This window comes from Microchirus variegatus (assembly GCF_963457635.1).
Source record: "Microchirus variegatus genome assembly, chromosome: 16".
Lineage (NCBI taxonomy): Eukaryota > Metazoa > Chordata > Actinopteri > Pleuronectiformes > Soleidae > Microchirus > Microchirus variegatus.
The window spans coordinates 3,279,139-3,304,519 of record NC_139817.1 but is presented as its reverse complement, the minus strand read 5'-3'; the positions used below and the strand labels follow the sequence as shown (position 1 = coordinate 3,304,519).

Genomic DNA, 25,381 nt, shown 5'->3' with positions numbered 1-25,381 from the left:
TCCTGTGGGAACAACAGCAGCAGTAGATTTACGAGTTTCCAGCGGCCACGCCCACATCCGTCAGCACACGTCCAAACCTTTATTTACAACATTCCTCCACACAGTCTGACCTTCACGGGGTTCAAAGTGTTTTTGCTCGAGGGCACAGAGGCAGTGGGAGCTGAACCCGCGACCGTGGAGTCTGTGTCTGGGCTCTAAGTGAGTGATGATGTCATCATGGGTGTAACCGATCTACTTTATCACAGGAGAATGTTTGAAGGTCTGCGATTGATTTTGAACTCCGCGTTTCCTTTGGTTCTCCAGCAGATTCTGTTCAGGACGATGAGAACGCAGACGATCCGGCTCGTGTTTTCATCTCCTCTGAGCAGAAGTTCAGGAAATCAGGACGGTGAAGCTCGGAGCTCAGCAGTTTACGTTCTAATCCGTTCATCGAACTGCGATTTTTGGTTTCTGAGATTATCTCGCCTACATTAATCTGACTCTTTATTCTCTTAGTTAATTGTTCAGTCTATAAAATGCCATATCTTCTGTCCCCCATTTTTCCTTTCACCACAACCTGTCTAGGCAGATGATGCACATCTTTGAGTCTGACGCAGATTTTCAGCCGTTTACGTCATTTGTCGCTGGAAAATAAATAAAGAAAGTCAAGTCACAATCGCTTTTCCAGTAGACGGTTCCAGCTCGACTCGATTCAGTGTTTTTACTTTTCCATCAGTGATAGAACCTGGTGCTTTTTTTTTTTAGTACCTGCTCTGACGAGGTTCCAAGTGAGCTGATACTAAAATACTTCCAATTACAAAATCTACTTATAATCACAAAATCCATTTCTAATCCCAAAATCTATTACTAAACCCACAATTTACTTACAATCCCAAAATCTATTTACAATGCCACAATCTATTTATAATCCCAAAATCTATTTCAAATCCCAAAATCTGTTTCTAATCCCAAAATCTATTTCAATCCCAAAATGTATTTATAATTTCAAAATCTATTCATATCCCCAAAATCTACTTACAATCCCAAAATCTATTTCAAATCCCAAAATGTACTTATAATTTCAAAATCTACTGATAATCCCAAAATCTGTTTCTAATCCCAAAATCTATTTCAATCCCAAAATCTATTTCAAATCCCAAAATCTATTTCAAATCCAAAAATCTATTTATAATCCCAAAATCTATTTCAAATCACAAAATGTACTTATAATCACAAAATCTACTCCAAATCTTTATAATCCACTGATTCAGTTACAAAAACGACTGCTTTACTTTAAGTTTGTGTCGCGTAGAAAAAACCACGTCACGGCCGTTTCATGCAGCCGTTATTATGACGACTCCGCCCACTTTGAGGAGGAGGAGGAGGAGCTACAGTATAAAGTCATGGAAAAGGACCAAAGTGAGTAGAGTGGAGCTAGAACTGTGTCATAGAAACAAAGTCGTCTTGTTGTTGTGACTCATCAGAAAAAGTCTGGATTAAATCATCTGAAAACCATCAGTCCTGATCTGGTTCTGGTTCTGGTTCTGGTTCTCTGATAAAAACACTTCCCAACACGAGTCACGAGTTCATTCAGTGAGTGAGTGAATGTTTATCCTGCAGATTCAGACACAGAAGTGCAATTAGAGCTCAAACAACACAAAAAGAACACACAATCATCCTTAATCCTAATCTTCTTCTTCTTCTTCTGTGCAAACTGAAGGTCAGAGAATCTACTGTTTAGTAAATGTTAGTCGTACCACGTCACAGAGATAATGTGTGTGTGTGCAGAGTTTAGACCTCAGTTTAGAAAAATATACAAATAAGAGTCTCTCGTCTTCTCTGTAAAGACACAACGTCCACAAAGTCCACAAAGTCCACAAAGTCCACAAAGTCCCGCCTCCTTCCCCGTCTCCTCCCTCTGTCTTCAGACTCAGTTCATGTTCATCATCACAGAGACAGAGAGAGGAGAGTGTATCGTCCATCCCTCAGTCCTCCAGGGAAGTGTGTGTGTGTGTGTGTGTCGGACCGGTCCTGCCGAGTCCCGACCCGACCGACTGACCGATCAGTGGACGCCGCCGTTGTACGACTTCCCGTACATGTCGAAGTCCGTCTCCACGAAATGTGTGGTGACGGGCTGCTTGTACAGAGGGTTGGACGCCTGAGGGACACAAGACGTCCACGTTATTATTGTTATTATTATTATTATTATTGTTATTGTTATTATTATTAAAACATGAAAGAATCCAAATCACATTTTATCTGATTATTAATCTGCTTGAGTCACAACAGGGCTGCCAAAGTTAACCGCTAAAATAACTCCTTATATGGACGTCCTGGGGGTGTGTGTGTGTGTTTATACGTCTTCTTATGTGATGTTGACTGAAAGTTACAATTAAAGGTGCATTATGTAATAAATCATAAAATCCTCCTAATATGTCACAGAGACTCAGGAATAATGTTCATATAACAAACTGAACTCACCAACAACAACAGTACAGACAAAATATTTGCATTAAAAAAAATATTTTTGCAGACTGCAAATCATGTTTATGTTTTGAAATCATGTTTTGGCGTCATGTGGCGCCACCTACCGCCGTCTACCGATCATTGCAGTCAGTAGAGTCTCAGCTGCCGAGCGACCGCGGGTTGCCAGTTACGTCAGAAAACGAAACCTAAAAGACTTCGGTATTCTGAATTTGAATGTAGTAACCGTTTTTGGCCACATTCTTACATATGGCGCCTTTAATTTTATATCATATATTAAAAAACCACAAAAAAAACGAGCCAATCTAACTCTGAACTGTTACGTATTTACAAATTCAATATATGCATTTTGTTTATTTATTCAATTAATTAATTAATAAAAAATGTGAGTAATTTTTGCTCAGGTGTCTATAAAGTTGGTGAAAATTAATAAAAATAGAATATAAAAATATAATTTAATCAGATTGCCCATATGATATGGGTTAAAAGTTGTGAACACACACACACACAATAATCAATAAGTAATAAATATTTATTTTATGTTATTGTACTAAGGCCTCATTGTCACAGAAACTGATTTTTCTTTTTTATTATTATTATTATTTTTCTCTATAAATGTTTGAATTTAAATAAATGTATTCGTTATCCAGCCTCATAACGACTCTAACTGCTGTTGTATGTATGCCAGGCCTGTAGGTGGCGCTGTGAGGCTGGAGATGCAATAGAGAATGCAAAAGCAAGAGAGAGGCGGGGCTATGACATCATCAAAGATGCGTTTTAATAAAGCGTAAAAAAAAGCCTGGCGGGCCAATTTAAAGCCTCTGCTGGTCCAACTTTGGCCCACGATCCCCACTTTGAGCAGCCCCCGCTTTTACGTTACAGCGGCGTCGTTGGTTAAAAGTGCAGTTTTTGAGGATTTTTTAAAAACAAAACAACGCGATGTTTTCTCACCATCTCGTATCGAGCTCGTGAGCGAGCGCTCTGGAAGCGAGCGAACTCGCGCCGGTCGTGGAAGGTGATGACGAGCTTCCACACGGCGAGCAGAACCAAGCCCACCAGCAGGATGCTGCCCACCACGGCCAGGAGAACCATGAGAGCGTCAGGACCGCTGCCGCAATCTGACCACAACAACGACGACAAAGACGACGTTACACAACACTGTTGAGTTTCAAAAGAACGAGCGTGAGTTCGAAACCCTGACCTGGCTCTTTGAGCGCGGTGAGGATGGAGCGTCCGCTGGCGTGCTCCGAGTACGTGAACCTCATGATGCAGTCGTTGTCGGTTTTGTACAAACACATGACGGCGCTGGAGTCGTCCGTTTCTGAAGGAGAGACAAAACAACAACATTTACTTCATACTGAGAGATTAGGGTTAATTTATTCATCGGTAACTCACTCAGAAACAAGGATCTGCTGAAAATGTTTGCAAACCTAATAATTTTAATTCATTTTTGAGTTAAAAAAAAAAAAAATTGAAAACCTCTTAAGGAATAATTTTAATTAAATTTTGAAAATTCAGTAAATGATCCATTTGCCCTGATGCAGTTTGACAGTGAGCTGACTTTAATCTCAAAAACAAAAAGTATCTCGGAATGACTTGAAATTTACCATCATAATAGTCGGCATCGTCCTGAACAAGGATCCGTCGAAAATATTTGAAAACCTCTTAAGGAATATTTTTCATGAATTTTCGAAAATTCAGGAAATGATCCATTTGCCCTGATGCATTTTGACAGTGAGCTGACTTTAATCTAAAAAAAAAAAAAGTATCTCGGAACGACTTGAAATTTACCTTCATAATAGTCAGCATCGCCCTGAACAAGGATCAGTTGAAAATATTTGAAAACCTCTTAAGGAATAATTTTAATGAATTTTTGAAGATCAGGAAATTATCCATTTGCCCTGATGCACTTTGACAGTGAGCTGACTTTAATCTAAAAAAAAAAAAGTATCTCGGAATGACTTGAAATTTACCATCATAATAGTCGGCATCGCCCTGAACAAGGATCCGTTGAAAATATTTGCAAACCTCTTAAGGAATAATTTTAATGAATTTTTGAACATTCAGGAAATGATCCATTTGCCCTGATACACTTTGACAGTGTGCTGAGTTTAATCTCAAAAACAAAAAGTATCTCGGAATGACTTGGAATTTACCATCATAATAGTCGGCATCGCCCTGAACCATTATCCATTGAAAATATTTGAAAACCTCTTAAGGAATATTTTTCATGAATTTTTGAAAATTCAGGAAATCATCCATTTGCCCTGATACACTTTGACAGTGAGCTGACTTTAGTCTCAAAAACAAAAAGTATCTCGGAATGACTTGAAATTCACCATCATAATAGTCGGCATCGCCCTGAACAAAGATCAGTTGAAAATATTTGCAAACCTCTTAAGGAATAATTTTAATGAATTTTTGAACATTCAGGAAATGATCCATTTGCCCTGATGCACTTTGACAGTGAGCTGAGTTTTTTCAAAAAAACAAAAAGTATCTCGGAACGACTTGAAATTTACCATCATAATAGTCAGCATCGCCCTGAACAAAGATCAGTTGAAAATATTTGAAAACCTCTTAAGGAATATTTTTCATGAATTTTTGAAAATTCAGGAAATCATCCATTTGCCCTGATGCACTTTGACAGTGAGCTGAGTTTTTTCAAAAAAACAAAAAGTATCTCGGAATGACTTGAAATGTACCATCATAATAGTCGGGATCGCCCTGAACAAGGATCTGTTGAAAATATTTGCATATCTCTTAAGGAATAATTTAAATGAATTTTTGAAAATCAGGAAATGATCCATTTGCCCTGATACACTTTGACAGTGAACTGAGTTTAGTCTCAAAAACAAAAAGTATCTCAGAATGACTTGAAATTTACCATCATAATAGTCCCCATCGCCCTGAACAAGGATCTGTTGAAAATATTTGCATATCTCTTAAGGAATATTTTTCATTAATTTTTGAAAACTCAGGAAATGATCCATTTGCCCTGATGCACTTTGACATTGAGCTGAGTTTTTTCAAAAAAACAAAAAGTATCTCGGAATGACTTGAAATTTACCGTCATAATAGTCGCCATCGCCCTGAACAAAGATCCGTTGAAAATATTTGCATATCTCGTAAGGAATAATTTTAATGAATTTTTGAAGATCAGGAAATTATCCATTTGCCCTGATGCTCTTTGACAGTGAGCTCAGTTTTTTCAAAAAAACAAAAAGTATCTCGGAATGACTTGAAATTTACCATCATAATAGTCGCCATCGCCCTGAACAAAGATCCGTTGAAAATATTTGCATATCTCGTAAGGAATATTTTTCATGAATTTTTGAAAATTCAGGAAATTATCGTTTTGCCCTGATGCACTTTGACAGTGAGCTGAGTTTAATCTCAAAAACAAAAAGTATCTCAGAATGACTTAAAATTTACCATCATAATAGTCGGCATCGCCCTGAACAAAGATCCGTTGAAAATATTTGCATATCTCGTAAGGAATAATTTTAATGAATTTTTGAAAACTCAGGAAATGATCCATTTGCCCTGATGCACTTTGACATTGAGCTGAGTTTTTTCAAAAAAACAAAAAGTATCTCGGAATGACTTGAAATTTACCGTCATAATAGTCAGCATCACCCTGAACAAGGATCAGTTGAAAATATTTGAAAACCTCTTAAGGAATAATTTAAATGAATTTTTGAAAATTCAGGAAATTATCCATTTGCCCTGATGCACTTTGACAGTGAGCTGAGTTTAATCTCAAAAACAAAAAGTATCTCAGAATGACTTAAAATTTACCATCATAATAGTCGGCATCGCCCTGAACAAGGATCTGTTGAAAATATTTGCATATCTCTTAAGGAATAATTTTAATGAATTTTTGAAAATCAGGAAATGATCCATTTGCCCTGATACTCTTTGACAGTGAGCTCAGTTTTTTCAAAAAAACAAAAAGTATCTCGGAATGACTTGAAATTTACCATCATAATAGATAGCATCACCCTGAACAAGGATCAGTTGAAAATATTTGAAAACCTCTTAAGGAATAATTTAAATGAATTTTTGAAAATTCAGGAAATGATCCATTTGCCCTGATGCACTTTGACAGTGAGCTGAGTTTAATCTCAAAAACAAAAAGTATCTCGGAATGACTTGAAATTTACCATCATAATAGTCGGGATCGCCCTGAACAAGGATCAGGAGTAGGATAAGGAATAATTTTAATGAATTTTTGAAGATCAGGAAATTATCCATTTGCCCTGATGCTCTTTGACAGTGAGCTCAGTTTTTTCAAAAAAACAAAAAGTATCTCGGAATGACTTGAAATTTACCATCATAATAGTCAGCATCACCCTGAACAAGGATCAGTTGAAAATATTTGAAAACCTCTTAAGGAATAATTTAAATTAATTTTTGAAAATCAGGAAATGATCCATTTGCCCTGATGCACTTTGACAGTGAGCTGAGTTTAATCTCAAAAACAAAAAGTATCTCGGAATGACTTGAAATTCACCATCATAATAGTCGGCATCGCCCTGAACAAAGATCAGCTGAAAATATTTGCATATCTCTTAAGGAATAATTTTAATGAATTTTTGAACATTCAGGAAATGATCCATTTGCCCTGATGCACTTTGACAGTGAGCTGAGTTTTTTCAAAAAAACAAAAAGTATCTCGGAATGACTTGGAATTTACCATCATAATAGTCGGCATCACCCTGAACCATTATCAGTTGAAAATATTTGAAAACCTCTGAAGGAATATTTTTCATGAATTTTTGAAAATTCAGGAAATCATCCATTTGCCCTGATGCACTTTGACAGTGAGCTGAGTTTTTTCAAAAAAACAAAAAGTATCTCGGAACGACTTGAAATTTACCATCATGATAGTCGGCATCGTCCTGAATAAGGATCAGTTGAAAAAATGTGAAAACCTCTTAAGGAATAATTTTAATGAATTTTTGAAGATCAGGAAATGATCCATTTGCCCTGATGCACTTTGACAGTGAGCTGAGTTTTTTCAAAAAAACAAAAAGTATCTCGGAATGACTTGAACTTTACCATCATAATAGTCAGCATCGCCCTGAACAAGGATCCATTGAAAATATTTGAAAACCTCTAAAGGAATAATTTTAATGAATTTTTGAAAATTCAGGAAATGATCCATTTGCCCTGATACACATTTGCTGCACAGCTTTTATATTTCCACACAAATTCCCGCTTAAACACTTTTTATCTTTAGCTAAAATAATTAATTACATACAGAGACACTCGTCTACATATGAAAATGTGACATTGTTTAAAAAAAGATCACGTTTTTTTGGCAGTAAAATCAGAAGAAAACAGAGAGACGGTGTTTTCAGTCACTCTTCATCATGAGGGAGGATGAGGTCAGAGCCTCCTCCTCCTCCTCCTCTTCATACACAAACTATCTGGAATGTACATGTGGACTCTATTAGCAGCAGCAGTCAGATGCTGGAATGCTCTGAAACAAGTGGGCTCAGGTCCAGAGACCAGCTCACGTCTTATTTTAGCCTCACGAACAAAACTAAACACGACTTAAAAATCCGTATAAACGCGTATGATGAAGGTCAAAGGTCACTGTGAGCTGGTAAACACTGTCACTTTGTTGGACGGCCAAACGTAATGTGGAAAAAAAACTTCAAAATGAGTTATTGTATAAAGTATAAACGTAAAACTTTTTTTTCGTCCTTTATGTATTTTATTAGTTTTATATTTATCTTATTTTTAACTGCATTTAGAATGAAATAGAAACAAAGAGAATGTTTCATTTAGTGCGAGTTATAGATTTAAAGGTAAACACAGAGGGATTTAGAGCAGAGACGAGATCAAAGGAGTCACATGACGCTGAACACGCTCGTGTTTGTTCAGTGTGTGTGTGTGTGTGTGTGTGTGTGTGTACACAGGGATTTTATACATGATGCACGATGAAGTGAACTCAGGGTTTGGTCGAGGGTCAAAGGTCAAACAACGTCTCTAAATGACACCTGCTGAATAATGATAATAATAACACATACACACACACACACACACACACACTTTGGCCTGTAGTCAAACCTGTTACCATGGTAACAGAAACTTTCAAAGGCGAAAACATCAGTTCATGCTTAACGCAGCGACACACATCTACAGTTTTAATAACACACGCACACACATGTCAGCTGACTGCAGGTTACCATGACAACTGATGAGAGCAGACAGAGTCAGGGAGGTTTGTAATGAGGAAAAGAGGGAAAATGTTAGAGACGACGCAGATGTGAGTGTGTTGGTGTGTGTGTGTATAAAGTATGTAGAGTGTGTGTTTATGTCTCTGTGGGGACCTTAAAGACCTGGTTTTAGGATTATAAATTGGGTTTAGATTCAGGTTAGTATAAATGTGTGTGTTTAGGACCTTAAACATTGACCTTGTCAGGACTAGTTGTCCTAATGGAGACCAAAACCTGGTCCTAATGAGGCAGAAGCTCATTTCTGATGATTTATGGTTAAAGTGTGTGTGTGTGTTTCAGGTATTCGTCATGTTGTGGGGACCTAAATCTAACCTAAGTCCTATTCAGGGGACTTGTTGTCCTCATAATGTCAAATATTCCATTTTTAAGGTGGAGATGAATGACTGTGATGTGCTCTGAAGTCATGGAAACCAGACTGTGTGTGTGTGTGTGTAGAGTGTGTGTCCACACCTAAAGCCTCCACAGTGATGATTTCATCCTTGCACAGACGCTGGCAGGTCTGGTTGTCTGCAAACTGTCCCGTGTTGAAGAGCCGACACTCGATGCACTCCCTGAAAAACAAGCACAGCTTTAACTCTGTTTATTTCCCAAACGTCCACAGTGTGAGCGGAAAAATTATAATTTTTTTGTTTTACCTCTTGGTGCCGCAGGCGTCCGGACAGGTCGGACACTTCTCGCACGTGTCCCCGAAGGCGCCCGGCTCGCTGCACTGGCAGCGGCCGCACGCGCAGCTGCCGCGCCCGCTGCACATGCGGCCGTCGTCCGACACGCACGTGGACGTCTCCGTGGAGCAGTTGCAGTTGTCGCCGACGTAGCTGGCGTGGCACTTGCACTCGCCGCAGTGACACTCGCCGTGACCTGGGGGGCGAGAGAGAGGGGAAAGAGGAGGAGGGTCAGATCCGTGGTGGATACGGGGGTGCGCGGTGGTGCATCTGTACAGGATAACACGTCTGTGCTCGAGAAGCAGCTGCCCCGAGGTTTGAAGACGAGCGGCGGCGGCCGACGATCCTGAGACAAAGCGCTTTAACAGAATTCCCAGCGTGGATCAGAGCAGCTGCGGAAAGCGGCGCACGCCACGTTTAATTCACGATTGACAAACACGCGACCTTTTTAAAGTTCTGCTCATCTGTTATTGTGAAGCGAGTTCATTTCTGTGTCTGTTCTACAGATTACAGCTGCTTTATACTACGTTCATCCATTCATACTCATTCACTCACACACCAAAGCCATCTGGTACAGGAAGTAGTTGTACTGTATCACAACGTGTCATTTACGTAGGGCGCAAATCGCCAAAATGGCAGACTTCCTGTTGAGTCGAGGCCATGGTTACGGTCGACTTTTTTGTTCGTCTTGGTCTGTAACATCTTCCTGCCAAGTTTTGGGGAAATTCGGTGGAACTCAATTTTCCCTCTGTTTTCACCTTAGGGGGGCGCTACAGAGCTCTTGAGCGATACCAATATTGCATTTTCACCAGACCAGAGTCTTTATGCAATTTTCTTTAACCCCCTCAAAAATCACCGCAAAGCCACGGATATAATAATCTGAAGGATAACAACGATGCTAACTTGCGGGATTCGCGGTGTGGAAATTTTGGAAAATAATCGGCAAAATTGAAAATGGCCGACTTCCTGAGTTGAGGCCATGGTTACGGTCGACTTGTTTTGTCTGCCCTTGAGCAATGCACAAGTCCAGGAACCCTGAAAAATGACCGCAAAGCCACAGATGTAATAATAATCTGAAGGATTAACAATAATGCTAACTTGCGGGATTGGCGGTGCGGAAATTGCGTAAAATAATGAAACAAGTAAAATAATTCACTTATGTCTGTACGTTAACTTTTAGTATGGACGCAAACTACGCAACTTTCATGTCTTTTCATGAGTTGCGTGACTCAGTTTGCGAAATTCGCGTTAGAAGAATTTGCATAAAAATAATCTGTCTTTTGGTTTAATTTGCATGTAGACATGAGACAAGCTCCGCCCTCTTCCCACCAAGTTTCGGGGAAATTCTGTTTTCAGAGTTTTTATGCACGTTAACCCCCTCGAAAGTGATGGATTATTATAATAACGGAATTATAGTTCTGGAGATTGACATAAAAAAAATTATACTGCAGCTTAAATCACCGCAATTCCACATTTTCAACCCTCCGATAGAGCTGAAGAACCAGGAGAAGTCAGGGGTGGTGAAATTCTTTCTGCTGCTCAGATAAAAGCAGCCATTATAGATTAACCACAGCGCCGTGTGTAACAGGCGGGGGATAATAACGACGTAATCTCTCCGTGGAGAGCGTTTGAAGGAAGCGGCGCGTCGCGACACGTCCGACGATCGCCTCGCGCGTCGACGCAGCTGCACTTGCACTTCTTTTCCCCTCCTTAAAAACAAAAATCGGACTAAAAGGAAATAAAGAGTGCAGTCTCGCCCACAGCAGCAGTGTGCGGTCATTTAAGGTCACACACCCTGCGTTGGTAATCGTGACTCAGCCTCATGCCACTCATCATGGCAGCCGCCGCCGGCCCAGCTTTGGGAGTGGTGCTCAGTTCTAACGGAGAGTTCCAAGACGAGGAAGTGGCACGACGCAGATAAACGAGACGGAAAGTTTCCCGTGTGTCGACCGTCTTTGAGGATCCGGCTCTAAATCACAGCCTCCGTGTGTGTGTTTGTGCGTTTGTGTGCGAGTGACGGTGTAATCTCGCGGTTCTAATCCCAGACTGCGGAGAAGGAGAAGAAACCGCTCCTCAAACGGACGCCGTGACCCAGTTTCTCCTCGGAAACGCAACATAATCACAGTCTTTAGAAATGAATGGATATAAAGTCGTCTGCTGGTGTCTGTAGCCCCGCCCCCCCCCCCCCCCCCTCTGCTGTAATAAACAGGACACAGTGAATTATTTCCTGTCTGTTAATAAGTGACCTGTGTCTACCTGTGAACGTGACGTTGAACACATGAGCAGGGCCACAAGATAGTGACTGTCTGACTTTTCTACTTGGAATAGGCTACGCTTAGGTCTGATGTTGCTAATCGGACTGTAAATATTATACTGCCAGGCTGAAGGCTGACATTTCCTTTGCTAAATGTTGGAGATTAACGTTAATGTTTTCAGGGCTTTTTAAGTCTTTTTCATCTGTGTCAGTTTTGCCAGAACCAGGACTATCTGGAAACAAACTCCCAGAGGAGTGCAGGTCTGGAAAAGTCTCTTTTAAATTCAAGGTTGGACACTAAATCCCATTTCATTTTACGACATAGATTACTTTACGCAGATGACACTGTGAAATACCTCTTGAAACACCTCCCTTTTTGAAACACCTCCCTAGAATAATAATAATCTGAAGGATATCAACGATGCTAACTTATGGGATTCGCGGTGCGGAAATTTTGGAAAATAATCGGCAAAATTGAAAATGGCCGATTACAGCAGCAGAGACGACCACTTCTACCATAAAGCTGCTTTATACTACATTCATCCATTCATACTCATTCACGCACACACCAAAGCCAGCAGGAAGTAGTTGTACTGTATCACTTTTTGGTACGACAAACGCGCTAATTTACGTAGGGTGCAAATCACCAAAATTGACGACTTCCTGTTGAGTTGAGGCCATGGTTAACATTTACTTTTTCGTTTGACTTGGTCTGTAACATCTGCCTGCCAAGTTTCGGGAAATTCGGCGGAACTAAATTTTGCCTCCATTTTCACCTTAGGGGGGCGCTACAGATGCCAATATCGCATATTCGTCAGACCTGAGTTTTTAATGCACGTTAACCCCCTCAAAAATAACCACAAAGCAACGGATATAACAATAATAATAATCTGAAGGATAACAGCGATGCTAACTTGCGGGATTGGCGGTGCGTAAATTACGTAAAATAATAAAACAAGTAAAACGTCTTTGAGTTTGTACGTGGACTTTTAGTGTGGACGCAAACTACGTAACAGGTCTGGAAAAGTCTCTTTTAAATTCGAGGTTGGACACTAAATCCCATTCCATTTTACCACATAGATTCCTTTACGCAGACGACACCATGAAATAACTCTAGAAACGCCTCCCTTTTTGAAACACCTCCCACCAAACGTCTACGAGAAAACCAGCGCCGAACACGACGCGAGTCAACATCCGGGGCTGTAGCGCAAAGCAGATGTTTTGGAGCCGCCGGGTTTGTTTTCCGTCTCCGTTGGCTAACCCTGTCGGGCCGCGCTACTTGACGCACTGCTGAAGAGCGCGAGGGCCAGTAAACGCTGCTCATGATAAACACAGCTGTGGCAGAGGAGGATCTGTGCAACCCCGGCCTCGCTCTGCTCGTAGGTTTCCCATGACGTCTCTGTTCAGACGCTCTGTCAGCCTGAACAAGCTAAGAGAGGATGGTACGATCTCGGATACTTCCACAGCTGTTTTGCCGTCCCGTGAAGCAGTGAAACGGAGACGTGAGACAAGGGGGAGGAACGAATCTGAGCAGGGGAAGCAGGCTGTCAAAGTGCTCAGTGTCCTGGTTCACTTCCTGATCGCTAAGTTCATTCACAGATTGCACCTTTACCAGGAAGAGAAGGTCCAGAGGAGATTCTGGAGCTTTCATCACTGACAGTGAAGCACGAACACACACAGAGGTGGAGAGACAGCAGATAGATGGTAGATGGCCACGTCTGCAACGAAGGACAACAAAGGAGGACGTCCCAGCAGCTCAGTTCGTCTCAACAAGGCGTCAAAGTTTCTGCAGACGTCGAAAAAACATTGGTCGAAAGGGAGTAACGTTTTTTTTCTGTCGCCCAATCAGCCTCACCGTACCGTACAGTTTTAGTCTCAAAAAATGGAACTTCTGGTTTCAAGTCCGTGCCACAAAAAAGAACTACAACGCTCTAGTTTAGCATCTAGACTTATTTTGCTTACTAATGCGAGCCAAAGACACCTTTTATCATTTAAAATGAACCAAACAAATAATCCAGGCAATATTGGACGAACAAATTAGCTTCTACGGAATAAACAAACATCTGCAGCACACGGAGGAGCAGTTTGATGAACTAATAAACAGTATTTCATCAGATAAACACGGATTTTGTGGTACTATTATATATATATATATATATATATAAATATATAATTAATCTGTCAACTGTTTTTAAATGATTATGACAAGTACCATGAAAACCATGACCTACTTATGACTTATCAGTCAGATTTATTATAATCTGAATAACACCACAAAAAAATCACTTTCCTTGAAAACAGGAAATTATCATCTCTCGTGAAGCTCTGCAGTTATGGTGGAATGTTTACAGCCATGTTTATTTATGGTCACAACCATTTTTTGTGTGTAAAATTATATACACACAGGTATTCTGGTCCCATACGAGCAGGATTTCCCACAGGAAATTGGCACGAGGAGGAGGAGGAGGAGGAGGAGGAGGAACTGCATCCCGTTCATCTTCTCCAGCCTCTGCAGCGACACAGTTAAAATGTTTGTTCGTGTGACGCAGGCGAATCCGAGAGAACCACAGGTATTTGAAATATTCAGAGAAGCTTGGCAACTGGTGCTCAGCTGAGAGCAGAGAGGAAAGCCACGCTTTCAGTCTGCAGCAGCAAATGAGGATGGTTTTCCTCAAACTCCGACCCTGAAACCAAGTCTCCACCTCCAAAAAGACCTTAAAATCTGAGAGCACCAGACAAAAATGTCCTCACAAAGACGGGTTGGAGTCAGGTTTTGGTCTTCACAAGGACAAGAATAGGTCAATAAAATACAACCCTAACCCTAAAACCAAGTCTAAACCATCAAAATGTCCTCACAAAGACCGGTTGGAATCAGGTTTTGGTCTTCATAAGGACTAGAAAAGGTCAATAAAATACAACCCTAACCCTAAAACCAAGTCTAAACCATCAAAATGTCCTCACAAACCCTAACCCCAGCCCTAATCTAACTACTATTAAAATCTTAGTTCCTCAGAAATGAGGTCCTGCCTCATAAGGACCAGGTTTTGGTCTTCACGAGGAAGAAAAGATCAACAAAATACAGAAATCCCTACCAAACCCTAACCCTAATTCTGTCCCTGACCTAATCCCAACTCTAACCTCAAATGTCCTCACAAAGACAGGTTGTAATCAGGTTTTAACCCTAACCCCAACCCTAATCTTACCACTGTTAGTTCCTCAGAAATGAGGTTTCTTCCTCATTGGGACCAGATTATGGTCTCCACGAGGACTACTGGTCCTGACAAGATCCTAAAGAGGTAACAAATCCAAGTTCACACACACACTCCTGCGACCACAGGAAGTGGACAGACACTTCCTTCTCATCACGTAAGCACGTTATTAATGAGGGTTCACGGAGTTTAGCGTCACAACCTCTGAGATCTTTTGTAGAAGACGACTCCTCCAGAGTCAGAACCTCCAGAGAGGCTTCTGGTTTGATACCAGACTGTTTCAGACGTTTTACGAGGCCGTTAAACTCTGTTTAAAAAAAAAAACTAGAATAAAAGTCGAACAGCTGAATAATTCCACCCTCGCGAGGCCTGACGTGACGTTCGGACTGTTCTACGACAGCTGAGGCAGAGTAACATCTGACAGCGACACATCTGGCCTTTAAAAGTGTAAAGAAAGACGAGTGAATCGCTCCTTTGTTCACTCTGTATCTCTGCAGACTCCCACACCTCAGGTTTAAGTTTCTCTCTGTGGATAATGTTGTTGGGATTATTTGCATAAAATGTTGCAGCAAAAATCCTCCTAAAAATAACCCCCGACAGCTCATTTCCTCTTCATATACTGTAATCTCTCTCCCCGCCTGTTTACTTAACCCTGTCCTAATGGGATGTTGAAATCCAGAGAGTCTCCAGGCAGAAAATAAGCCCGTTTCCATCTCTGCAGTGGAATAATAGGCTGTGTTTAATGTCAGAGACGTCCCTGAGAAACAGGATCGTGACACGAGCTTTAATAATTCAGCATACGTTACACATTTTTTACAGCTCGCCGGTTAACCGTCGATCACAAATCTCCAAACGTTGAGTTTTATTCTTGAGTCTGGAGTCGTGAAGGAGTGGCGTTCCTTTGCTGCGCTGCAACATGAAGACAGTTTACAGATAAAAATAAATACAAACCTCAGCCAAGGACACTCAGTTTCCCACAGTCTACACACTTGTATTACAAGGATATGAACTACTTGTTGTAACAATCAGATCCTCCGTGTCCTGGTTATGTTTTAGGGTAGTTTTCACACCTAATAGTCACCACTAGATTCGCTACGATTGGGGAACCGAACCCTTTCGAATAACCTATTCCCCCTCCTCGCCTGAGGCGGCGCTGCATCAAGAATTACTGAAGAAAGCATAATAATGACAGAGAACTCTATGACCCGACTCTGACCCCGAGAGCAAACACCAGAATACGACTGCACGACTCTGAATGAAAACTCTCTGACAGACCAACAATATCACACATGGACAATGAAGAAGAAAAACCCACTCAGGGTTTAATTACACACAGGGCTGTGGGATAATGTTCTGCTCTGAAGTGTGTTCTTTATTATGTCTTTAAATGAACAACATACAGACTCTGAGGATTTAAACAGTAGCTCTTTGTGGATTCATGTCCATAATGTGATGATGTCTCTTTAGACTTAGGCTTCACCAAGTGTCCAATAAAAGACACAGAGACACTGGTCTCCATGATTTCAGACATTAATGTCCATTCATTAATCATAACTACTACTGTCCTAACTCTAACCTTAACTAGTACTGTCCTAACTCTAACCTTAACTAGTACTGTCCCAATCCTAATTACTACTGTCCTGAATGTAACTATGACTGTCCTAACCCTAACTACTACTGTCCTAACCCTAACTACTACTGTCCTAACCCGAACTACTGCTGTCCTAACTACTACTGTCCTAACCCTAACTATTGCTGCCCTAACTACTACTGTCCTAACCCTAACTTCTGCTGTCCTAACTACTACTGTCCTAACCCTAACTACTACTGTCCTAACTACTACTGTCCTAACCCTAACTACTACTGTCCTAACCCTAACTACTGCTGCCCTAACTACTACTGTCCTAACCCTAACTATTGCTGCCCTAACTACTACTGTCCTAACCCTAACTACTACTGTCCTAACCCTAACTACTGCTGCCCTAACTACTACTGTCCTAACCCTAACTACTGCTGTCCTAACTACTATTGTCCTAACCCCAACTACTGCTGTCCTAACTACTATTGTCCTAACCCTAACTACTGCTGCCCTAACTACTACTGTCCTAACCCTAACTACTGCTGTCCTAACTACTATTGTCCTAACCCCAACTACTGCTGTCCTAACTACTATTGTCCTAACCCCAACTACTGCTGTCCTAACTACTATTGTCCTAACCCCAACTACTGCTGTCCTAACTTCTACTGTCCTAACCCTAACTACTGGTGTCCTAAGCCCACAAATAATAAATGCCTAACCCAAACCCTTAACCTAAAACCAAGTCCTATCCATCAAAAAGCCCTTTACAGTTGTGAGGAAAAGACAAAATGTCCTAATTTTGAATGAAAATGTGTCCTCACAGCCTCTCACACGCACACGCACACGCACACGCACACACACACACACACGGAAGCAGCTAAACTGAATCCTGCCCATTTGTGGTCGAGTCCCATTTCAGAAGGCCCAAAAATACACCCAGTGGGACAGAAAGTGAACAGAAACAGTGATGGAGACAGACGTCGTGCTCTGATGACAGGAAGACGAGCCACAAAAACAAGCCGCCGAGAAAACCATCCCATAAATACGACAGGAGGAGGAGGGAAACTGCTGAGGAGGAGAAAATTAACAAAGAAAACCCTCTATCACAGACTAAACAAAACAAAGAAACTTTTGAGTGTTGTTTTTTGTAATTTTCAGCTTCTTAATTGTGAATATGTTCTGGTTTCTTTGCTCCATATAACAAAGAAATCATTAAAACTGACTCATTTTGGTCTGTGGACGAAAACAAGATGAGCTGCTGAAGTTGTAGTGTTTAGAGGAAAGTATACAAAAATGGAGATATAATCTCCAGGGAGGAGCCGTTATCTGGGTGAAAATGCCTTGTTGAAGCCAGAGGTCAGAGGTCAGACGAGATGAGAGGAACCTAAAGTATGAAGATCAGACATTTTCAAACGTCTACAGCAGCAGAAAACACCACGACAGCTGCTTCTCCTCCTGCCGTCATGTGTACCTAATAAAGTGGTTTTTCAAAAGCGTTGAATCCAAGGCTGAACGTGAGATTACGCAGCGTTCCGAGATAAAAACCGAGACAAAACAAAACCTTGTCTTCTCGCCACAAACTCGGCGAAATACGCAAACTCAGACAAGGAGATGGAAAATGTGGGCAAAAGTGTTCGTAAACAAAGAGAGAGGATGGTTTGTATTTCTTCTTCCAGATGAAAATCGTCTGCGATGTTTGCGTCTCCGACGCAACAAACACAGTAGTTATCATGCAAATGACCCTGGTGTCACCTTTAAAATGACTGGTGTGAGGAGCAGAGAGACACACAAACCTGAACCCTGAAACTAAAACAAAGATAACAGGCATCAGCAGCAGCTCGTAACATCACGCGCTCGACAGACAACAGTCATTATCGGCCGTGAAAACGCTGCTTACGTTAGTCACGGCGAGCAGAAAACAAAAGCTTGTAAAACAATAATAACAACAAGAGGCGACAACGACGCGCACACACACACACACACACAATGATCACCGATGTGACCTGTGTTTCATAACTGTGAGGCTAACAGCTGTTTCCTAAACACTGACATTTGCCGAGTCAGCATCTGCTGACGCTCCACAGAGCAAATAGAAAAGATCGTTATTATCTTGTTTTTCACATCGATATTTAAAGATAAACAATACGTTTGTGTAACTGCATTAGCCAAGCTCGCGTTTAGCCAACTTAATGTTTGACAAAAAAATACCAACAAAGTTTGACAAACAAATCAACACTATAAACACACAATAGCACACTGTGTTTGACTGATTTAGCCAAACTAAGGTTTAGCCAAGCTAACGTTTGACAAAGCTAACAACTGCTTCTCTGTGAAAGCCCCGTAGCTCCAACAATGATTGACGGCACAATGTTAAATGTGTAGCTCCTAACTAGCTGTGTTAGCATCTCTTGGAGTTAGCTCCTAACTTTGTGTGGCTCCTAACTAGCTCTTAGCATCTCTTGAAGTTAGCTGCTAACGATGTGTAGCTCCTAACTAGCTGGGTTAGCATCTCTTGAAGTTAGCTGCTAACTATGTGTAGCTCCTAACTAGCTGTGTTAGCATCTCTTGAAGTTAGCTGCCAACTATGTGTAGCTTCTAACTAGCTGTGTTAGCATTTCTTGATGTTAGCTCCTACCTATGTGTGGCTCCTAACTAGCTGTTAGCATCTCTCGAAGTTAGCTCCTACTATACACAGACTGGTTTTACAGAGTACGAACAAAACAACATAAAAAGCCACCATCTTTTCTCTGTTGTTGACAGTTGCAGGTTGAAGTGGACGAGGTCAAGTTTAAAAGACGTGAGCGTAAACCACAGCAGGTGATGGTTTGACAGCAGAGAAACTCCTCAGTGTTTCAGGTGACGAGGTCAGGGCGTGTGTGGCCTTGTACCTGCAGCCACTAAACATCTTTGTCTGCAGTCATGAAGTTCAGTCAGGTCTGAACGAGCAGACTTGGCAGGAAACGAGACACGTCGGTGTTTGTTTTTGCCTGGAGGCGTTTGGGGAAAAAGAGAGCGTCAGGTGCTGCTTTGTTCAGTCATTTAAAACTCAGATTTAAGACAGAAACTCATCCACACATAAACCTTACTCTCTTAACCTAACTTTCCCAAGGCATCAATATATACAGGGTCCTCGCACCTTAGATTCAAGGACTTTCAGGGACTTTCAAGGACCATTTCCCTCAAATTGAAAGACTGAATGTGCCATAAGATGGGAGGACAACTTGTAAGAGCTCGTCTTCGTCCATGGAGGTCCACTGTTCCCACACCTTGGTTGACATCCAATTCAGGGACCTTTCAAGGACTTTCCAGGGGCAATTCCCTCAAATTCAAGGACTTTTCAAGGACCATCTAGGACTTAACCACATAAAAACCTCCTTGTTTTTAAACTAACCAGTCGTCAGACCATTTAAGCTCAAAGGCCTGATGACGACCGATGACCTCCTTCAGCCGGAAAACACGGTTCCAGGCACGAACATGTAATAAACACACATGTTCTACTTTACCCTACAAGGAAAGACGTGTGTGTGAGTGTGTGTGTGTGTGTGTGTGTGACAGCAGCTTTTATTTACTGTATGTGGTAAAAGTAAAAAAAAAAAACGTCTGGAAAATAGAGCAGCGCTATTTCTGGCAGCTGGAGCTGGGCGCTGAGGTCATTATTTAGAATCAGCTGCAGATCTGGAGGTGGAGGCGAAGGTCAGGAGGAGGCAAGAAGTTCAGACTCTCCCAAAACACGAGGAGGAACGAGGAGGAACGAGTGGCACAGGACGTTCTGACAGTGAGGTCATGATAAAATGCAACCAGCTGATTTTTAATTTACTAAACACTTGTTTGGTGACTTTTTAAGCAAAGATTCTTCTTCTTGGGGCTTCTCGCCACAGCAGATCATCTGCCTATAAGTCCTCTTCCCTTGTGTCCACCAACTCCATGAGCTTTATCTCCAAACATCTCAACCTTGGTTCTCCTACTTTATCCCCAAACCATCTCAACCTTGGTTCTCCTGCTTTATCTCCAAACATCTCAACCTTGGTTCTCCTGCTTTATCTCCAAACATCTCAACCTTGGTTCTCCTACTTTATCCCCAAACCATCTCAACCTTGGTTCTCCTGCTTTATCTCCAAACCATCTCAACCTTGGTTCTCCTGCTTTATCTCCAAACCATCTCAACCTTGGTTCTCCTACTTTATCTCCAAACCATCTCAATCTTGGTTCTCCGGATTTATCCCCAAACCATCTCAATCTTGGTTCTCCGGCTTTATCTCCAAACCATCTCAACCTTGGTTCTCCTACTTTATCTCCAAACCATCTCAACCTTGGTTCTCCTACTTTATCTCCAAACCATCTCAATCTTGGTTCTCCGGATTTATCCCCAAACCATCTCAATCTTGGTTCTCAGGCTTTATCTCCAAACCATCTCAACCTTGGTTCTCCTACTTTATCTCCAAACCATCTCAACCTTGGTAATATGAAAGACGAATGAATATCCAGAGCCGAATTCATACGTTATTGATACGGCCTTGAAAGTAAGACTTTTAGGTGTACGGCAGCCGCCATTTTGGGGCTAAATATTGAGATTGGGCGACTGTTTCCAAGCGGAACTCACAAAACATCATAAATGTAGAAGAAGAGAGGTAAATATTGTTGAAAATGTATGATTTTCCATTCAAACCCAATATTCCAGCAGAACAGTAATCACATGATATTTATTAGACGAATAAAGTGACAAACTTCTCTGTTTCTGGGGCTATAAAATGTCGTATGGCGGGCCGGATTTGGGCCTGGGGCCCTCGAGTTTGACACAGTCAAACAAAACGGAGCAGACGGCTCCAGTGGAGCGAGGGGAAGGCGTGATGTTTGGATTCATTAGGCGCTCATTACGGCTCCACGCTGACAAAACCGGCAGAGGAAAGATTTAAGGAGCGCTCATGGATGAACGTTTGTATCCGCCGTCCGTCCTCGTCCGCCATGCGCCGACTAAACCACAAACACTTCTGTTTCTACTGGCCACAGATAAATACAGGCAGCCATTGTTGTCGATGGGACGGCGCCAAAGCCGGCCCCCGCCGTCACAAAGCGCTCTCTGTGGTTTCACGGGAACGGTCGTCGTGGGCCTGGGGATGAGCCAGTTTACCCTCACCCTTTACTTCTGCTGTCCGTCAGCCAGCGAGGCAGAGTCTCGGACTCGGTGTTCTGGGAACACGACGGCTTCAGGCCTGGGCTTTTGGCAGAGCAGAGCAAAGCGTTTCATACCACACCTCGGAAATAAAAGAGGCGGAGAGCTCAGACGCACATGAATCCACGTAGAGAACATTCATGTGTGGGTGAGAGGTTTGGGCGAAAGTACACATTTGAATCCAGACCAGTGCCAGACCCTTGAATTCAGAACTGGCACAGGGTTTTAATGGGAACTTGGCTGTCTTTGAAATAACAAATACGTGTTTAAAGTTGTAAATATAAGACCAAAGTTAAGAGTTGTGAGAGTATTTACATCTTTTCTGGTTTACAAAGGCCGTCGTAGTTCCCTCATAAATTCTGGTCTGTTAAGTCTACGATATGTAAACAGTATGTTTGGCGCTTTATTTTAATGTTAGACAGCGTTTTATGAAAGGAAAACTCAAGTTTGTGTCGCTTTAGAAAACAGGTCACTCTAAAACACCAAAGCCCATAGAGAAAATCAGCGATTTTATATCAAAAGCACAAGAGGTGCCATCACTAAGTTTATACGTGTTCATTTGTGAATTCTGTGTTTGGAATTTTTCTTACGGATTTACTTCAGTGACACAAACTGACCACATGGGGCAGCAGCAGACCAGCAGCTCCAGTGTCCCTGTGAGCTAAAATCACTGATTTTTTCACTATGGGGTTTGGTGTGGGAGAGTGAGCGATTTACAAACTTCAGTTTTCCTGTAGGAAAAGTCTGTCTAACAGTGAGATAAAGACGTGAACATACTCTAAAGATATTGTAGACTGTGATATCTAACCTTCAGGTACTGAAATATTCATTTGAAAGGTTAATTAAGCGATAACAGGGTGATATCACACTGATCATCAGTGTGCGGATGAGTAAGAACCTGCAGCGCTCCAGGTTTGATATTCTACCAGATTCTCAGGTCACCACAACAAGGCCCTGGAAGGCTGAGACACCAAAACTGAACACGAGCCGAACATCTGAACAACTACTTTGGCAGCTGCACCTTTAGAGCTTCTCTGAACCTGCAGGAGGAACAGCCTTTTCAGCTGGCTTTGACAAAACAAAAGGCAGGTTGGTTTGTGGTGGTTTTCAGCAGGAGTCCGGAGACACACCCAGAGCAGGTATGAGACGAGGATTCAACAGCACAATGAGCTGCAGACTTTAAAGGCTTTACCTCTGTGTCGTTAAAAGCCGGTGGCAGCTGTGGTTCAAACAGAAAACTTCACAACAAACAAGGGATTCAAATAAAGCTATAGTACATCATACACGTCAGGGATGTCATTGTTCTGCTTCGTGAACAGAATCAATGTCACATTGTTGGTTTTGCGGCGTCCTTCGTCAGGTAAAAAAACACCTGACTGAGGGAGCGTTTGTATGTATACAGCAGCAGAGCACGGGCGGGCGGAGACAAGAAGTGGTTATCCTGTCAAACGTCTGTTTTTTAAGCTTTAGAATAACGCGAAAAGCGGCGGTTAACGACGTCGACGTTAACACAACACAAGTTTCCATGACGACTGACTGAAATAAGACGCGCGTCTCTAAAGTAACGCGAAACTTTCACAGGTAGGTTATTGGTAGTGCTGCTTTTTTCATTTAATAAACAGACCGCTCCAGTGAGACTGTAGGCGCGCTAACGGCGCAAAAGGAGCTAATGCAGCTAACGGAGCTAACTGGTAAACGGTGCCTGGACACACTATTCAGAATTCACTTCTGGAACTCAACTCAAAAAAGTTGTTTAGCATAGTGTGGAACCTCTATCGCCCCCCTGAGTAACTACCAAAAGACTCTCTTTCTCGAGAGTTTGACTGCTTTACAAGACAACGTCATGTGTTGTCTTTTATTGTAGTGCCGCTTAAAGGGGAAATAAGTAGTTTATAGTGACATCTAGAGGAGAGGCTGAAATTTACAACAAAGACCTGCTGCTCTGCTCACCCCCTCCCTTCCCTGAGCGCTACGGTATCCGCAGCTGGTCAAATGTCGTCCTCGTCGTCTTTCTCCGTGTCAGCAGATGAGGTTCGTGAGGCGAGGGAGAGGGCGAGCTACCGCGGCCGTAGCAGACGAAGCGGAGAGAGAGGAGGCGGGACTTCTGCTACAAGTAAAGCGACGCTTGGTTTGTTCTCTCGCGTTTGTCCTTACAGGCTCCGGTAGAAACATGGCGTCTCGCTGCTAACAGTGGCTATGCAACCGCGGTCCGCGGTCATGTTATTTAACATGACTTTTTGAAACACTACGAAAATGAAACAAAAAATATTATACAGCGACTAGACAATGCAGGAGCACATAATATGTATAAAAAAGTGGATTTTGGGTTATATAAACCCATAAATACTACATATTGTACCTTTAATGCAGAGAAATTTGGAGCCGCATTTTTGCGGGAACAGCAGAAGCGACTGTACGTTTTTGGACTCATGCTCACGAGGAGCTGAAAATGGTGGTTGCGAAGTACGACCGAGTGTCCAGAATAACTTTTTTTTAGCAGGAGAATCTTCTTTTAAAAGATGTCTCCACAGACACCAAAACAAAAAAACACTACTGCATTGTATTTTAAAGCACGACTTAAGCACGGACGTTCTTACCAGAGCAGAGGACTCCTTTGTGTCGGGGGCACGAGAAGTCGTCGCACTCGCAGTAGCTGCCGTAGATCTTGCCGAACTCCGACTCGTAGCACAGACACTGGTTGCAGCTGCACTCGCCGCGGCCGCTGCAGATCTGCTTGCCCTCGGCCTCGCGGCAGGCGCTGAAGTACATGCTGCTGGCATCGCCCTCCTGACACTCGCAGCGGGCGCCCAGGTAACCCGGCTCACAGAGGCAGGTCCCGCAGTTGTACGTTCCTGAAAAGGAAATCAGTGTTTATTTTCCGTACATGTTTCTGAGCAGGTTTCTTCCACACCAAAGTCCATTGTAAAAATCAGCATTTTAAGCTCACCTCAACACAGGAGCTGCTGATCCACGACTGCCTCCTTTGGTTTAGTTTTTAATCGCATTTAAATTAATCCAAATAAAGAATTAGGAAAGCCGAAGTCAAAGAGTAACACATTAGAACTTAGTGATGGAGGCAGCAGTGGATCAACAACTCACGTGAGCTCCTGTGGGCTGTGACGTTAAAATCACTGGTTTTCTCTATGGGGTTTGGTGTGGGAGAGTGAGCGGTTTAAAAAGTGACGCAAAAGTTGAGTTTCCTGCTGGAAAAGGCTGCGTAACAGCAAAATGAAGCCACACCTATTGACATATGAAATCCTGAACATGAATCTGAAATGTTTCCATTCACTTTAGAGTGTTTTACATTTCTGAAAAAAAAAAAAAAACAGGGGCATAAATATGAGTTCCTGTTTTCCTGCCAAAGAAAACATGAAATAAAAAAACAACAGCTATTGAAATGTTTAATATCCATTTTAGCGTCTCGAGTAACATGTACTTTGGGGGTTGTGTAACTATCATTAACTCGACAGTGAGAGACTGTCCACGATCAGGTCACACAGCAGTGAAAGGAAGGAGTTTCTGCTGCGTTATTAAACTCTCAATGTGAGCGTTTGAGTTCAGAGGAAGTGAAGTGGGAGAAGTTTTCAGTCCTGTGAGTCACAAGGCCACTCATTACTGCTTTATTTTAAACCAAAAATATGGTTGAAATGGAGGAAAAAAGGCAGGAAAAGTCAAGTTAGTAAACTTAATCTAATAAATTAATCAAATCAAACAGCACATTTGTCTGGGCTTATTTAAGGGGAAGCTCTAATCTTTAACCTACTGCATGTTTTAATGCTGAAATGTATAGCTT

General features: G+C 42.0%; 1 protein-coding gene across 1 annotated transcript in view; it reads right to left on the bottom strand.

Moving 5' to 3' along the window:
- Positions 1 to 1,564: 1,564 nt before the first annotated feature.
- itgb5 (integrin, beta 5) overlaps positions 1,565 to 25,381 on the bottom strand; it is a 37,697-nt gene continuing 13,880 nt past the window's right edge. The window contains exons 11-16 of the mRNA XM_083903256.1: positions 24,186 to 24,440; positions 9,350 to 9,572; positions 9,165 to 9,265; positions 3,665 to 3,784; positions 3,415 to 3,581; positions 1,565 to 2,137 (exon numbers count right to left, since the gene is read on the bottom strand). Coding sequence (XP_083759382.1) covers positions 2,042 to 2,137; positions 3,415 to 3,581; positions 3,665 to 3,784; positions 9,165 to 9,265; positions 9,350 to 9,572; positions 24,186 to 24,440 — 962 coding nt within the window. The 3' untranslated portion in view covers positions 1,565 to 2,041. The remainder of the gene's footprint in view (positions 2,138 to 3,414; positions 3,582 to 3,664; positions 3,785 to 9,164; positions 9,266 to 9,349; positions 9,573 to 24,185; positions 24,441 to 25,381) is intronic.